The sequence below is a fragment of the Melitaea cinxia genome, chromosome 15 (genome assembly GCF_905220565.1).
Source record: "Melitaea cinxia chromosome 15, ilMelCinx1.1, whole genome shotgun sequence".
In the NCBI taxonomy this organism is placed as follows: domain Eukaryota; kingdom Metazoa; phylum Arthropoda; class Insecta; order Lepidoptera; family Nymphalidae; genus Melitaea; species Melitaea cinxia.
In genome coordinates, this window is record NC_059408.1 from 14,845,418 (window position 1) to 14,863,621 (window position 18,204).

Here is an 18,204-nt window from a genome sequence, read left to right on the forward strand (position 1 = left end):
TCCCCATTTTGGACGTCCCTTAAAAAAAGGATGAAATAATATTATCATTCTTAATTCTTTCCGTTCTGTAGTTCAGTTAAAAGCATTTTTGTTTTACGGTCCTTTACTACGTGACTTTTAACCACGAAAAGGTCGCGCTGAAAAATATTTTTTTTAACTAGGATGTAAAGTTTTATTCAATCCTGGATTTGGTTTTGGATAGGTGATTTTTCAGCATGTTTCTTGTAAGTACGATTGAGGATTTCAGAAAACGGGTAAAGTCTGTCTTCACAACGAATACTTAATTTAATTTAAGTTTATGTATTTCCTACACATATCTCCTCTTTTACTCGTCAATCTGTTTTATAACAATTTAATCAAAATAATCGTGTTTGCAGGCAAACGAAGAAAAACCGACTTCAATTGTATCGACAAGTAATACAACGTAGGTAGACGAAAAAATAATCAAGTAAATACGCATTATCAAAGATTAATCCAAAAGTTGTAATCAGATCTCGAAGAAATTTAAATGTGACCACATGATAAACATCGGCTTTCGATTAAATAAAAAATCATTAAAATCGGCACACCCAGTAAAAAGTTATGCGGATTTTTGAGAGCTTCTGTCGATTTCTCTGGGATCCCATCATCAGATCATGGTACCAAACTAGGGATATCTTTTTTCTAACAAAAAAGAATTATCAAAACCGGTTCATAAACGACGAAGTTATCCCCAATAATTACAGCCTATACAGTCCACTGCTGGACATAGGCCTCCACAAGTTTACGCCAAAAATAACGTGAACTCATGTGTATTGCCCATAGTCACCACGCTGGGCAGGCGGGTTGGTGACCGCAGTACTGGCTTTGTCGCACCGAAGACGATCGATATCCCCAAACATACATTAAAAAAAATATTTTTTTTATGTATTATCGTATATATATATACACGGTCGAATTGAGTAACCTCATCCTTTTTTGAAGTCGATTAAACAACTAATAATTCTGTGGTGTCAAGGAAAAAGGAGATAAGTCAAAATTTCAAATTATGAGATTTTTACACCAATTGGTTTAATTCATAGGTTTCATATTAAAATGTCTCGTGCCAAAAAGGTGTTAAGTCATTAATATATTGAACATTAAATTAAATACAATATTCTAACAAATCGCACGAGTTGATTTCTTATTAATTGGCCATTGTGAAATGTTGGAATAAATTTATTTCTCTCTTTTTCCTTAACACCACAATATTTGGTGCAACGGTCGAATTTTTCATGTCTTTCATAATATATTAATAATGGTTGTCCTCTGTTTGCAATATATACCATCCAATGTAAATTTCAAAATTGATAAATAACCTAATTGAGTTGTGGTGAACAAAAACAGATTGGATTCCGTTTTTTTATTCTTGTCAAACCTTACACTATTTCAACATAATGTAGTTACAATACTTCAATTTAATATAATCTGTGCCGTGTGGCTACGGCACTAAAGAATTTAGCCACCCCCTCTCTTCCCGTGGGTGTCGTAAGAGGCGACTAAGGGATAACAAGGTTCCACAACCACCTTGGAACTTAAGGAGCCGACCGATGGCGGGATAACCATCCAACTGCTGACTTTGAAATACAAAGGCCGAAGACGGACAGCAGCGTCTTCGGTGCGACAAAGCCAGTACTGCGATCACCAACCCGCCTGCCTAGCGTGGTGACTATGGGCAAAACACATGAGTTCACGTTATTTTTGGCGTAAACTTGTGGAGGCCTATGTCCAGCAGTGGACTGTATAGGCTGTAATGATGATGATGATGATGATAATCTGTACCAAGTTATTTTGTAATAATTCACAAGCTGACAGTTGCTGTACCAGATATAATACAAATCAACAACGTTGACAATAATACTAATAAGTACTATGTTTCCAATTGACTTACTTAGCATCAAACAATTACTCTCTACAACAAATATCAATAGACAAACAAAACTTATAATTTTCACGTACATTTTAAACAACAGTTCAATTCAAACGTGTCCGATAGGAAGTTATTATAACATCTAATTAAAATTTAACCGTGAAATTAGATTTGAAAATTCAAATGATGATTAGATTCGGTATTGATATTTATAATTCGATATTGGACATTTGACGACTGCTCTGGTGTAATGGTACGTGTGTCGTGTTGGCAGCGCCTAAACACCGATGGTCGTGGGTTCGATTCCCGCTCGGAGTGGATATTGTTTGTACAAACATTTATTTCCGGTCTAGTTGTTAGTCCTCGTGGGTCCTCTTGCCGTGCCTCGGAGAGCACGTTAAGCTGTCGGTCCCTGTTGTTATCATGTATACCTGATAGCGATCGTTACTCATAGTAGGGAATAGATATATCCGCCAACCCGTATTTGAGCAACGTGGTGGATTCAGCTCTGATCCTTCTCCTACATGGGGAAAGAGGCCTATGCCCAGTAGTGGAATATTACAGGCTAAAGCGAGAATGGATTTTAAATGCTGGTTGGTTTTGAAATGGTAATTGTATCTTGAAAAAATAAATTATAATTTCTAAACAAGATATATTGACTCGGACCATTTTTGTCGCTTAGTTTGAATTCAGCTGTTTTGGAATTATTTCAAGCGACATGGTCATGAAGGAGACTTTTGATTTTGTTACCAATATTTTAGCATTATTTGTTGTATGTAAATTTTTAAGATTGTCCTAAAATGTCTGTCAGGAAAATGTGTGTTCTAACTATATATTTTTAACTATCAATACATCAATATAAAATAAAAAAAAAATACAGAAATGTTTTTATTAAATCTTAAATAATTATTTAACCGTAACGTCTAAAGTATTTCCATTCGATATTATTTCAAGTAAATTTCTTTTCGTAGGTAAATGTCCACCAAACGAAGAATATCTGCTATGTGGGTCTGCATGTCCTGCAAATTGCACCAGCCCAATTCCAGCGGATTGCAGCGATGACTGCGTCGAAGGCTGCTTCTGTCTGACTGGCTACTTGAGAAACGAGAATGGTACTTGCGTCAATATTGATGAGTGTGGTAAGTTGAAAACATTTATACCTATTTATATTAAACTGACTAACCTGGTGATTTTTTTATTGCAACATTTTTTAAATTTGACAATATATTTTTAATTTTTTTTGAATACATTCTTTGTTCTGACAATAACGAACATAACAAATAAGTTCGCCATTTCGATGCAGTCGTTCGAAAGTTATGCGCGTATGTAGGTACATCATCATCATCATCATGACTTCAGCCTGATACAGTCCACTGCTGGACATAGGCCTCCACAAGTGCGTGCCAAAAATGGCGTGAACTTATGTATTTTGCCCATAGTCACCACGCTGGGCAGGCGGGTTTGTGACCGATAGTAGGTACATTTCGGTAATAAATTTATATAATTAACTAGCTGACCCGGCGAACTTCGTATCGCCTAACAGACGATTCTTTAATTTTATTATTTTTTTTTTAGAATTTTTCTCTCCGAAAGAACCATCCTCGTACTTCAAGGAATATTTTAAAAAAAGAATTAGCGAAATCGGTCTAACCGTTCTCGAGTTTTGCGCTTAGCAACACATTCAGCGACTCATTTTTATATTATAGATATAATATTATAAATGCGAAAACTACTTAATCGATGTCCATGAATCTTTGTACTCATATTCTTCGAGGCGCATTAGAAGCAACATAAGGTACTTTTTGTTAAAAAAAAATTCAATGCGAGCGAAGCCACGGGTAAAAGCTAGTAGATTAATAAGTATTTATATGGAGGATACATACCATTTCTAAGCGACATAGGTATGTACAATTAGAGAACAAGAAGCTACTGCTTCTCTTAAATTACTGTTTCGATTCAGTAAACCTCTTTGTCTGAGAAGTTCCTGCAACTAGTCAAAGGACGTCTATAGTAGATAAGGATTTGTAATAATAGTCAGGAACTGGCTTAGTAGTTTAGATTTTACAATATTTTCCTAGATATGCGAACATCGACACGATACAAACTTTGAAATAAACATTGCAGTATACTTGTACGATTTCGGATTTGATCCCGTCTCATTCTCGTTTAACTGAGTTAGGATTACTGGAAATGGTTCCACTGGGGAAGGACCTCAACCTTACAGAAGATCGCAAAAATAATACGGCCCTAAAGAAATGTTGTGTTTGCTGTGTGGAGTAAGATAGCCAGATCTCTTCTGGAAGGTCAAGGGTAGAGTCGGCAACGCGTTTGCGATTATTCTGGTGTTGCAAGTGTCCATAGGCTACGGTATCTTCTTACCATCGAGCTGATGATTAGTATGTTGCCATCGTAGAGGTATAAATAATTGTGTTTGCTGGCAAACGAAAAAAACTGACTTCAATTACATCGACAAGTAATGCCATGTAAGTAGCCGAAAAAAATTAACTAACGCACTAGTGTCACTACGATTTTCGAGGGTTTTTCTCGATTTCTTTGGGACTCCATCATCAAATCCTGGTTTCTTTATCATGGTACTACACTTGGGGTATCTCCTTTCTAACAAAAAATGAATTATCAAAATCGGTTCATAAACGACGAAGTTATCGCCGAACACACATTAAAAAAATAATATATATATATATATATATATATATATATATATATATACGGTCGAAATGAGTAAATCCTCCTTATTTGAAGTCGGTTAAAAACAGAAATAAAATTATTGACTATTTTACAAAGTAACGCGACTTTAATTCCGTACACGTTTATAACTTGCCTTGTTACGTTTTTCTTATCGCTTCCTGGTTTTAGTTAACTTAGTTACGCAATTCGTAAGTTCTGGAAACTTTTTGTGTGACCTCTTTCGCGTTTTAGTTTTTGCTAACTCACGATCAGACGCGATGTTTTTATCAACCGCAACAAATTGGTCAGTTTTTTTATTGAGATAATGATTTATGGTCGGCAGACTTTTTTTTTACTCTAAGTAAAATACAAATACAATGTTGTTTTGAGCTGTATTATTTGTTTCCTATTTTATTATTTTCAAATATATATAGGTTTTTAATTATTAAGTACCTGGGTGACCGAGCTTAGCTCGGTATTCTTAGTAAATCGTGGTTTTTGGAAATCATATTTAAATACGAATTACATATTGATAAAATATGAATAATATTTTTCGATTTTAAAAATATGAACTGGTTATTTAAATAAAGTGCTGTGTGGCTACGGCACTAAAGATTTTAGCCACCCCCTCTCTTCCCGTGGGTGTCGTAAGAGGCGACTAAGGGATAACAAGGTTCCACAACCACCTTGGAACTTAAGAAGCCGACCGATGGCGGGATAACCATCCAACTGCGGGCTTTGAAATACACAGGCCGAAGACGGGCAGCAGCGTCTTCGGTGCGACAAAGCCAGTACTGCGGTCACCAACCCGCCTGCCCAGCGTGGTGACTATGGGCAAAACACATGAGTTCACGTTATTTTTGGCATAAACTTGTGGAGGCCTATGTCCAGCAGTGGACTGTTTAGGCTGTAATGATGATATTTAAATAAAAAATCATGTGGTGTGGTGGTTTTCTAACGACGACACCTTCGTATTCTAACGACATTGTAGTATATATATATATAAGAATTGCTCGTTTAAAATAGTATTAGATACTGAGGTAGTAAATTTTATTGTCTGTGTGCTGACTTAAGAAAGCAATGCGTTTTTCATGCTCCCCAAGTTCTTTCAACAGCGGTGGTAACTGCTTAACTTTAGGAAAACAGTACGCTTGTTAGCTACCATAGTGGTACATATAACAAAAAAAAAAAATGTTCGATAACCCTGTCTATCAGCATGTTTTTATTTATACCTGGTACGTCGGCAGTGGATAGCGCCTTACAATATGTATGTATCTCATATATGTGTATCTAGTTACATAGATACAGAGACGGTTTATTTATGAACTAAAAAATCTACCGGATAGCGATGGATATTATTCATTCATGTCAAGTCCAAGTCCTTGATCAAATACAAGCTCTCGTCCTTACAAAAAACGAATTAATTATATTATATTTTTAGTAGCAACCCCCACTTGCGGTGAAAACGAGGAGTTCCTGCCATGTGGCACAGCTTGCCCAGCTACTTGCGCTGTTCCTGAGCCAGAAGTCTGCGGACTGACCTGTAGTATGGGCTGCTTTTGCAAGGAAGGGTTCTATAGAGATGTGATCAGTAACAAGTGTGTGACAACAGATAAATGCCCCGCTGGTAAGTTCAAAGACAAATATTAGTGAAGGGTAATCATCAAATTATATTTAACTATTGAAGGTTAGATGGGTTGGTAATTGGTGTAGTGGTCAAAGCAACAGATTGCTCTTGACATAAATGTGTTTGCTCGCAAACAAAAAGAAAACCGAGTTCAATTACACCGACAAGTAGGTACTACAACGTAAGTAGACGAAAAAATAGTTAAGTAAATATGCGTTAGCAAAAATTACTCAAAAAGTTATCATTAGTACTCGATCAAAATAATTATTAAAATCGGTATACTCAACTACAGGTACTACAAAAGTACGGTACGGTAACGGTATATAATACAACGTAGGTCGACGAAAAAATAGTGAAGTAAATACGCATTATTAGATATACTCGTATCTAACTCGAAAAGTACTTGTTAGATCTCAATCAATTTTAAATGGACCACATAACACGCACCACCTTTCAAATAAATAAAAAATCATCGAAATCGGTCCACCTAGTCAAAGGTTCTGAGGTAACACACATTAAAAAAAAAAAACAAATGAATTGAGAACCTCCTTTTTAAATAAAAAATAAAAAATTCCTACTTCCTACAGACGGTTAATAAATGATTACTCAACTAAAAAAGGGAAATTTACTTACAGAACATAAAGCAAAACAACTTGAAGTTAAATAACTTTAGTGTTTTAAGCTTGGTATAGAATTAAATAGCGAAACAGAGTCAAAATTCCTTAAATTTAATATTATTCCATAAGGGAACATCAATTAATTACGTGAGCTATTTTTTCGACCAGTTTAGTTCCCCGCCCCCAGGTGAGATTTGCTTGGACCCCCTCCCTTTACGTGAGATTTACGCTGAATATCATAGAGATTGACGGGTAATAATAAACTGTTCAAGTATACTATAGCTAATTGATTTAAATGAAATAAAATTCAAAGTGAAAACTAAATGATTATAGAGCCACGAGATTTATTTTTGCGGGAAGAATGAACACTCAAAATAATCTCACGTCATTTATGGATGTTCCCTAACATTTATTTATAATTACAGACACAAGTTTCTGCTTCAACAATAATGAGGTCTTCGACATCTGCAACGCGTCCTGTGAACCTAGTTGCACAGACCCGGAGCCGATTTGCACAAAGGTCTGTGCATCTGGTTGTATCTGTGCAACGGGGCTCTTGAGGAGTCCTGAAGGAGATTGCGTCAGCGTCGATAAGTGTTCCGTTAATGGAACAGCTCCTGGTATTTTTGAGAAGTACCTGAATACGATAAATAAGATACTACATTTGACTGTAGCTTAGTTTGACACAGACTTGGAACCTTTATTATTTGACGTTGATGATGAAGAAGTTTTCATAGTAACAGTTAAGTATATTTAGACTATGTAGGCTTAAGTTATATAAATTAAATTACTTACTTCCTATTTATTTTAAATATTACTATGAGTTAAACTGCATTGGATTTTTATAAAAACTAGTTAAATAAAAACTATAAATTTGAAAAATATAGATTGTAAGAAAGATTTAGTTAAGTTAAACAAAATAACAAAAACAAAGCAAAATATTATAATTTATTTATTAAACGGACCATAACTTAACACAAATTGTAAAACAAAAACAAATAAACATTAAATCATTTATTTATTTATTTTTTTACGAAAATACCCAATTAAAATTAATTAATAAAATTTTTGTGTTATGTGTACTGTATGTCATCCTCTGTTCTCAGAGGTATTGTGATGATATTTGCTAACTGAAACAAAAAGAATAATTCGTTAAGAATAGTAAATAAAATTCATGTAAAATTGTAAATTATTTTCTAGATGTCTAGAGGTAATATAAAATTTGTAAACTAGTGACACCTAGTGTTGATAACATGAACTACGTAAGCAATAAGAATCACGCAATGTTGGGTTTGTTTCAAAGGACTAGTTCTACGAAGACTGTTTCTACGGTTATCAAATAGATGGCGTTATTCAGTAGTTTTGTGATTTTTAAATAGGCACCTATGATAAAATTCATCTTTCTGTTAAGTAAATAAATACGCAGCTTTGTATAACAACATTAATGTCATAATGTCTTCTGTATATATGTAAGAATAAATAATATAATAATAAGGATTGAATTCAAAATTACATAAAGAAAAAAAATGGCATACAAATTTCGACGGGTCAGCGAGTAATACCTACGTAGTTTAACATTATTAATGCTATATATATATATTTTTAATTATTATGTATGTCTGTTACTATTTCACCCTAAAATTAAAAAAAAGTAATTTTAATTCTAAAATGTGAAAAAGTCTTTGACTTGGGTGTATTATTTTGGTCGTCTTTCAGTCGAAACTCATTGAAGTGTTTGCAATAAATTTAATATACTGATAATTGCATACCGAGCTACAAAGGCAATTCAATCCTAAAATAAAAAAAACGAGATTTTTTTTGACCACACAACTAAAGTAAAACTTCTGCACAATAGACCTGCACTGTGTCTTACATATACGAAACGTAAGAAAATGTGTGATTGAACCTTTCTCTTGCTCCGTTTGTCTCGGCCGATCACACTTTTCCTAACGCTCTCGTCACGCATTCACCAGCTTACTCCCCAAGTCAAAAGTGCGTAGAGAAGTTTTCATTACAGCCTATACAGTCCACTGCTGGACATAGGCCTCCACAAGTTAACGCCAAAAATAACGTGAACTCATGTGTTTTGCCCATAGTCACCACGCTGGGCAGGCGGGTTGGTGACCGCAGTACTGGCTTTGTCGCACCGAAGACGCTGCTGCCCGTCTTCGGCCTGTGTATTTCAAAGCCAGCAGGTGGATGGTTATCCCGCCATCGGTCGGCTTCTTAAGTTCCAAGGTGGTTGTGGAACCTTGTTATCCCTTAGTCGCCTCTTACGACACCCACGGGAAGAGAGGGGGTGGCTAAATTCTTTAGTGCCGTAGCCACACAGCACAGAGCAGTTTTATTTAAAATAAAAACTTTTTGGGGTAAAACATTGGGCACGATTATCTTAAAACCATAGTCTGGCAAATATACCTAACGTTTAAAGATTCTTGAACCTTTTTGTACTCATCCTCCTTGATGCCGTAGACCAGGTAGGAGTAGGAGAGGAAGTCGCTCTGATTGGACACCAACTGGAAGACAATCTGACGAGATCCCGTTTGCCCGCTTATGAGGTTGAATTCGACGTCACCCGTCGCATCCACAGACGCCTTCACTTCTATGTAGGAAATTACGTAGTTTTTCTGAAAAAAGACGAGTAATGTATTGTTACTGCATTATTCAAAAAAAAAAAAAAAAAAAATGGTTAAAAGTGTGTATTGAAAAGTTCAAATGATGAAAGTTTTTTTAGCTTTCGAAAGATTATAATCATACGATATTATTATCATTACATAGTATAAAACAACGTCGCTTCCCGCTGTCTTTATGCTTAGATCTTTAAAACTATTTTGCAACGGATTTTGATGCGGTTTTCTTTAGTAAATAGAGTGATTCAAGAAAAAGGATTACATGTATACTACATGCATAATATAGTAGAGGAACACTGATAGTTTTAGATGTTTCTAATGTGATGTCGTAAATAAACACATTTTTTGTGCTTACTTTGCAAATATTTATTTTATATTTTATATTTAGTATCATCATTGAACCCGTGCGAAGCCGGGGCGTGTCGCTAGTCTTATCATATAACATATATTATGTACATAAATAAAAATAAATCGCGGAAACGTATGTACGTGGATAACTTCTAAACGATTGCACCAGTATGGATAATACCTTTTTTTTAGTTCGTGATCATGATTGTATCTGTGATGATCATATATATCACTCGTTAGCATAAGTTTTTCTACAAAGGAGTATAAAAAAAAGTGCGTGCGTACAAAGTACACATGTCAGAAGTGAAACTTCTTTGGCAAACTAATTTATAAGTCTCGTTTATATTAATACAAATCTAAAGCTTTGGATTTCCTTTCCAGCGCCATCTAGTTAGTTTGCAATGTAATACTATCGATATTAATGTAACAACAATGTAGTTTCTATAGCACTCGTTGGGTGGCTCTGTTGTTCGACAAAAAAGTTACACGTCTTCGTGACGCTTATATTATTATTATTGCTTTTCATCCATAAAAAAATTACCGACATGCGTCAAAAAAAGTTTCACTTGATAAAAAACGGCAGTACAGCGAGTCAAAAACGAATCAGAATTGGGAAAAAAGGAGTGTGCTTTAAACCACACGATTGAGGTAAAACGTTTTTAGCTCCATCTAACTTATATCTCCCTCTCAACTTCCATTCGCAACGCTCTCGTCACGATCATCGGCTCACTCCCCAAGTCGAGCGTGGCGTAAGGAAGTTTTACTTCAATATGGCGGCACGAATTAGCTTATAAATGGTATTGTAGCGACATATATAAAGTTATCAGAGTGATTGAGTATATATATAAGAACCAGACAACAACCGTTGGGCCAGTAGTCCACCAGACACAACTCTCGTACATCCGTCTGGTTGGAGGATCCTCCCTTTTCTATGGGGGCTGAGGGACTTCACACCTCGTTCGTCACACCCCCAAAGTATGTAGTAAGAATATTCGGTAACGCCTTTCGCTTGTTGTATACAATATGTTAGTCTGTCGATAGTATACGTACTTTAGCAGTAGCAGTGACTGATACGAAGAACGGATCGTAGTTGTTCTTGTGACGATATCTGTCTGATCTGCCACTCATTGGTAAAGAATCTGAAACAAATTTATGATATTTTAAAGTTTATTAAACCTCAATAAATAAATTTTGAAGGACATAAATAATATCATCGAGTTACAACTGCAGAAATTTAAAATAAAATATTACAATTTGAGTTACAAGTTTTGTCAACATAGGAATAACTTATCATTAAACAACTTTTTTTCAATTGGTGACAATTAGGTAAGAAGATTAACTAGTTCGAATATACTCAGAAATAATAACTAAGAAACCACACATATTGTAATACAATTACTATTATTAAAACATAGATTATAAATTGATTGATCCTTGAAATTTTTCATATATATTCATATATATTTCATATATATTAAATTCAAGCCAATTGATAAAATAGCACGATGTAGCCAGTTACGTACGGGTAAGATCTGATCTGACGTGCAACCATTTATCTACGACCTTTTCCTCGTTGTTCTGGTCATATTACTCTTTCAGTTCAGAAGAGTAAGCTGGACACTTTAAAACAACAATAAAAATTGCATCAGCAAAAATTGAACCAGAGCGGCTTAATGTGTTCCTTCCAATAAATAGTGTTGACTATTTGTTTTAGTAATAAGACGTTCACCATAGGCTCTCAAGGTTACTCAGCGAGAGATGGAGAGAGCTATGCTTGGTATTTCGCTACGTGACAGATTCTGAAACAATGAAGTTCGTAGACGAACGAAGGTCACTGACATAGCTCTCAAAATCTACAAGCTGAAGTGGCAATGGGCAGGCCATATTGTTAGAACAACCGACAATCGATGGGGAAGAAAGGTTCTCGAATGGCGACTGCGTCTCGGGAAAAGAAGCATAGGCCGCCCTCCCACCAGATGGACTGACAACCTAAAGAAAACGGGAAGCCACTGGATTCAAAGGGCACAAGAACGAATGGAGTGGCGAGCATTCGGGGAGGCCTACGTCCAGCAGTGGACTTATAAGGGCAAATGGATGGATGCATGGATGAGAATAAGATGTTAAATAATAAACGAAAAATACTTACTTTCATATTCAATGCCCACTTTGAACCTCCTCGTTATAAAATCTTGGCTTAAACATCCGATGAGAGCAAGAAATAAACAAATCAGACCGACTTTGTACATCTTGACTGTGTAACTCGAAGACAAAGGCAATACTAGCATTGACATATAAATTTATCTCTCGCTGATATGTTGAGATTACCTGAATTCTTTGGATATGTAATCATAATCTTATTTTATAACCGACGTAGCTCAAAATAAGAGTTATGTTTTTCACATCTATCTATATATCTGTACTTAATTTTAAAGACATTATCAAATTATTGTATTATACTATTATACATATATAATCTGTAATATAATTCATAAATGCAAATAAAAATAAAAATTTAATTTATTCAAGTGCCTTCAAAAATACCTTTGAACCGCCATTTTACAAATGAAAAGTATACTTCACTTCAGCCTATCACAGTCCACTGCTGGACTTAGGCCTCGCTAAGCTCGCACCAAAAATGGCGCGAACTCATGTGTTTTGCCCACAGTCACCACGCTGGGCAGGCGGGTTGGTGACCGCAGAGCTTTATCGCACCGAAGCCGCTGTTAAAGTATATTTATTTGCTTTAATTATTTCTAGTCAAGGTGAAGTTACCAAAAGGTATTGTGCCATAGGCGCGAGTTAAGCTCGCTGCGTCACTGAATTCTCCTGATATTGCAGACGTCCATAGATTCAGAAAGACCATACGCTTTTTTGCCACCATAACATAACATAAAAAATCAAGCATCAAGACTATTTGCTGTCCTGTGAAAAATGTGCGGCAAACATTTATATTGATTAGAGAATTGCACCCGATTCACAGATAAGATAAGTGATAATATTGATGAGTTCACCTAACAATATCACTTGCAAAGATAAGAGTTACGAAATCATATCATCTGCCTTAACAAGTCATATTGGTGATGGTACAGCATTATTGAAATAATACAATTGTTTTATCAACTGTCAATAAATTATGTCTACACCATGTTGTACATATATAACCAATTATAAATTGCTGTCTAAAATTGAGTGCGATGATTGCGTAATGAGGTAGGGCATACCAGGAAATGTCTTGCTCAAAATCTGGAGCAGCCCGATTGGGGAAGTACCTCGACCTTACAGAAGATCACAGCTAAATAATACTTCTTTCAAGCAGTGTTGTGTTCATGTGGTGAATAAGGTGACCAGAGCTGGGGGTTTGGTGGTAGGGTTGACAACACACTTGGGATGCTTCTGGTGTTACAGGCGTCTATAGGCTACGACAATCACTTAACATCAGGTAAGCCGTCCACTTGTTTGCCTACCCAGTTGTATATAAAAAAATAGTGTGTGTGTGTGCAATTCACACACGGCAGAAGTGAAACTTCTACAAAGTCTTAGGAAGGTAGGCGTTTGCGATATGTTTCGTCGACAATAATCACGGTATCGTGAAAAAGGTCGTCAGTTCCATTTGAACAGTAATATATTCTGTCTTATTCTCTCCTATACATTTATGTGTTTCTTTCTTATCTGCCCAACGTGGTGACTATGGGCAAAACGTTATTTTTGAAGTTATTTTTGGCGTAAACTTGTGGAGGCCTATGTCCAGCAGTGGACTGTATAGGCTGTAATGATGTAATGATGATTCTTATCTTGACGCATGTTCGTTTTATCGAATTTCAAATCACAACGGTTCACAAGTTTCACTTCAAAAACTAATTTCCAATTTGGACTGGATAATTGGGTTCAACTTCTAAGTTGGACTTGTGGACCTGTTGCAAGAGTGATTTAGAAGAATCTTTAAATGACAATCAATAAGATGGTTAAAATACTTTTACAGACATTTATCTCTGTTCTGATTTTCAGTAAGTATTGCCAATAAAAACTTGAAAGTCACGGGTTAGGTAGAGAAAGGAGGATTCACAAGATTAGGGATGGACAGTGGTATGTACTAGATTTCAGCTTTATTTGCCAAATAGCCTACGTTTCATATGTTTTTTATTACTTCTTTTCTTAAATAAGGCAACACCCACGCGAACATATCTAGAGGCTAATCCTGTTTAATAAAATTCGCGTTGAAGAATATATGGCTTTCATTAAAAGGTCTCTTATTAAATTCTATTACTAAATGGCGTCTGCACAGAGTGCAACAATGGAACTGAGTAATAGCAAAAAAATGTTAATTAATGCTAGCGAAGTGTCACGAGATGAAAAAAAATAGGAACAAAAGAAACCGCACAGACAGCTAATCCAACTGAAATATTTGTAATATTAGTAGCTTGGTTCTCTTTTTTTATACAGTTAGGTCGACAAACATGCGTACGGTTCACCTGATGGTAACCGATTACCGTAGTGTATAGATGCCTGCAACAATACAAGCACCGCAATGCGTTGCCGACCCTACCCTAAACTCCTTCAGGAGTTGTGATCACCTTACTCACCACAGGGAAACAACACTGGTTGAAAGCAGTATTATTTAACTGTGTCCTTCTGTAAGGTTTTAGGGTAAGGTTAAGGGCTCCAGATTTTGAGCAGGACATTTCCTCCTTTCCTTTCATTGCCCTACATCAGATAAAGTCTATTCTTCATTTATACTTTTCAGTACTAAACGCATATGCGTGTTTGTCAAATACATGGTAGTGTGTGTAATGTTTTTTTTAATTGATTTAATTTATTTTTATGCATAATTAAAAAAAAAATTAGCATTCTGCACTCCTTCTCTATATAAACTATACGTGCACGAAATTTCATACTTCTCTGTATGGCCAATATAAATGTTTGCCATGTGCGGGGATTGAACTCGCAACCGCCAGTACAACTGCCACAAACCAGTGCTGTGACCGTTGCGCCAACGCGTCGTCAGTAAATATCATCATTACAGCCTATACAGTCCACTGCTGGACATAGGCCTCCACAAGTTTACGCCAAAAATAACGTGAACTCATGTGTTTTGCCCGTAGTCACCACGCTGGGCAGGCGGGTTGGTGACCGCAGTACTGGCTTTGTCGCACCGAAGACGCTGCTGCCCGTCTTTGGCCTGTGTATTTCAAAGCCAGCAGTTGGATGGTTATCCCGCCATCGGTCGGCTTCTTAAGTTCCAAGGTGGTTGTGGAACCTTGTTATCCCTAGTCGCCTCTTACGACACCCACGGGAAGAGAGGGGGTGGCTAAATTCTTTAGTGCCGTAGCCACACAGCACATCAGTAAATATATTTGCGTTTAATTACAACTATTATACCCGTTTGTTTTAAATATTTTGAAGTCCAAGAATATCGAAGTTTATTTGAAAATATGTATTTTAAATAAAAATATTCCACAGGTTTTTTAAGATTAAGAATTTTATAACAATTACGCATGATCCGCAAATTCGTTTTATTTAAAAAATTCTGTTAAGAATTTAGGGCTAAGGCTGAGAGTGCTCGGACGTGACGGCGGATGTCTTAAACGAGTTGAAATTTTTGTAAAAGTTGTTATAGTTTTATAATCATGGGGTAGTCTAATCGAGTAATCTTTAAACGTTACTCGTTTGAACTACGACATGTATCTACGATTTTTTTTTTTTCGAAATGACTGTTGCTGTTGACCCTACTGGCCTTTACAGCGTCACCGGTGAGAGGGGCCGGGTACTGAAGACACCGGCCGATATCTACGAAATTAACATAGTTTACTTTACATACAAAACCAAAAATCTCACCACCGCGATTCAGTATTTACAGCTCGACGATCAGCTCCATCTATCAACAAGCAGAAACATATACCGAACATTTCTTTTGTACGAACCTTCATTTAAGATCATTCGAATATGGTTCATTTAATTCTAAACATTTATAACGCGAATTATAAGGGAATGTTAGCTATACAATTTGTTTTTTTAAAAAATAGTTTTAACAATAATTAATTTAGCTTTATCTATACTAATAATATTATAAAGAGGTAAAGTTTATAACTTTGTTTGTATGTAGGGGGTAATCTTCGCAAATACTGATCCGATCATGAAAATTCTTTCACTAACAGAAAGCTACACTATTCAGGAGTGGCTATATTTTATTGTAATTGAACAAAAAATTCAGCAAATAAGAAAAAGATTAAAATATAATATCAAAATGGTAAATAAACTAGCGCCATCTATCGCTTTTAGAAAACAATTTATTAGTCTATCGACGTTATTAATTTAGTCTTATTTTAGTCTATCGACGACGTTTTCTTGGTTTTTGATAGATGGTGTTGGAGTAACATAATATTTATTTAAGTGCTATAAAATTTAGGTCAGTCAGCAGGTTCGATCCCCGCTGGGACGGTCAATTTTTGATATGATATTCAAAAATGCTATAAAATTTGTTCTTTAAAGTATGTCATTTGGTTAATATAATAATAATTAACGCCCAACGAAGTGGGCACGGGTCTTCTAGTATATACTAATATTATAATGAGGTAAACTTGAGGTAACTTTGTAGGGGGTAATCTTTGAAAATACTGATTCGATCACGACAATTATTTCACTTACAGAAAGCTACATTATTCAGGAGTGACATAGACTATATTTTATTGTGATTGAACAATAAATTCAGTTTAAAAATCTTATATATAAAACTTTCGTGTCACAATGTTAGTTACAATACTCCTCCGAAACGGCTGGACTGATTTTTATGAAATTTCGTGTGCATATCGGGTAGATTGGTAGAGGGAGAATCGGCCAACATCTATTTTTCATACAGCTAAGTTATGAGGTGATTAAGGGGGGTTCATAACATATATGGCAAAACAACGTTTGCGGGGTCAGCTAGTTTTTTATATTATGCTGTTTTAGCACTTGAAGTTGTTAACAGAATTATGAATTTAAAATATTTGAACAAAACAATTTTTATTTTGTCCAAAGGAACTGCAGTAACTTTCTTATTTTTCCGATTAATTGTTTTTCTTTTTTTGGTTATATAGCACATAATGATATGACTATTTTGTTGTAATTGTCTTTACTTTAACAAAAAAACAAGACTACTTCCTCTATTGACACAGTATTATTTATCGGAACTTGCCAGGAACTAAAACGTCGAAAATCGACATTATTGTGTTACATTCCTGTCAAGTTTAGTTTGGCAACGACTCTGTTGTAATGGTACGAGTAAGGGCGGAGTTTACCGACTTTTAAAAGGGCTCTTTATCAGTTCAACAACTGATTAAATCGTTTTTAATGTTCACCATACGTTAACCGGTGTTTACAGCCCTTAAACAGCCGATTACTATAACCGAGCTCTATAGCATTGTTTAACCGTCCATTAATGCCATATTTGGACATCAACAGATTCTGCTGTGACTTAACAACAGTTGCAACATTACGTTATTAATTGAAAGTTTTTGGTAAGAGATAAACAGCAGTCAGTATTCAATTTCAATTTATTAATTGACAACTATCAAGACTTTAGGCCTTCCTGAAAATCTAGAAAATATAGAGACCAAAACAAGGCGACCTAAAGTATTTCAAATGCGTCGTAATTATCGTATTATCGTGTCGTATTACGAAGAATACAATGAGGAATCATTTAAAACTAGATTCTGTTTGTCAAAATATGCTTCTCATCGCTTGAAAAATTGTAATCAGAACAAAATAATAATCAACACAGAGAATGTAAACACGTGCAAAGAAATAATAATAAAAAAAATGACAATAACAGCGCCGTAACGTTATTACCCATCCAAATTGGACTTTACATGCTAACGTAACAGTTTCCAATGCGTTCTCGAACTTCTCAAGTTCTAAATTATCTAATACTAGCTAGTTTTAGATAATTTAGACCCTAAATTAGTAGTAGTGCCCGAGACTTTGTCCGCGTGGAATTTAGCAAAATAGTTATTGTTTAGTTAGCAGTTATACAAAAAAAATAAAACTAGAATAAATGTAGCCTAAGTTACTCCTTATTACATCAGCTATCTGCTAGTGATAGTCCCGTCAAAATCGGTCCAGCCGTTTCAGAGATTAGCCGGAACAAACAGACAGAGAGACAAAAATTTAAAAAAATGTTATTTTGGTATATGCACTGTGTAAAAATACATATTAATTTAGTAAAAAGCGGTTATTTTAATATTACAAACAGACACTCCAATTTTATTTATTTGTATAGAGTATAGATTACTAGGGTGGCAATGACAAACACGTATGCGGTTCACCCTATGACAGGTTGTTTGGCATTTGCAATTCCAAAAGCATCACAAGTGCTGTTGACAACCAAGGACTCCAAGGAGTCTGGTTAAGTTATTACCCATAGAGACAACTCTA

The 18,204-nt window shown here is 35.5% G+C and overlaps 2 protein-coding genes across 2 annotated transcripts; one reads left to right on the plus strand and one right to left on the minus strand.

Annotated features, from left to right (window-relative positions):
* The first annotated feature begins 298 nt into the window (after positions 1-298).
* On the plus strand, positions 299-7,623 carry LOC123660201 (serine protease inhibitor swm-1). Its single transcript, XM_045595301.1, has 3 exons — positions 299-353; positions 2,860-3,027; positions 7,243-7,623. The coding sequence occupies exons 1-3, from the start codon at positions 299-301 to the stop codon at positions 7,494-7,496; spliced, it is 477 nt and encodes a 158-aa protein (XP_045451257.1). The 3' UTR covers positions 7,497-7,623.
* Positions 7,624-7,861: 238 nt separating this feature from the next.
* Positions 7,862-12,041, minus strand: LOC123660723. The gene is made up of 4 exons (XM_045595772.1): positions 11,942-12,041; positions 10,846-10,934; positions 9,236-9,444; positions 7,862-7,947 (listed from the first exon to the last, which is right to left on the minus strand). The coding sequence occupies exons 1-4, from the start codon at positions 12,039-12,041 to the stop codon at positions 7,944-7,946; spliced, it is 402 nt and encodes a 133-aa protein (XP_045451728.1). The 3' UTR covers positions 7,862-7,943.
* Between the last annotated feature and the right edge of the window lie 6,163 nt (positions 12,042-18,204).

Bases quoted from the DNA above. Each gene is read 5' to 3' on its own strand.
- LOC123660201 (XM_045595301.1), top strand. From the start codon at position 299: ATGTATTTCCTACACATATCTCCTCTTTTACTCGTCAATCTGTTTTAT. The intron at 354-2,859 runs TAATCAAAATAA...TTCTTTTCGTAG, and splicing joins CAATCTGTTTTATAACAATT to GTAAATGTCCACCAAACGAA. The intron at 3,028-7,242 runs GTAAGTTGAAAA...TTATAATTACAG, and splicing joins CGTCAATATTGATGAGTGTG to ACACAAGTTTCTGCTTCAAC.
- LOC123660723 (XM_045595772.1), bottom strand. From the start codon at position 12,041: ATGTACAAAGTCGGTCTGATTTGTTTATTTCTTGCTCTCATCGGATGT. The intron at 10,935-11,941 runs GTAAGTATTTTT...AATTTGTTTCAG, and splicing joins AGTGGGCATTGAATATGAAA to ATTCTTTACCAATGAGTGGC. The intron at 9,445-10,845 runs GTACGTATACTA...GTCTTTTTTCAG, and splicing joins CAGTCACTGCTACTGCTAAA to AAAAACTACGTAATTTCCTA.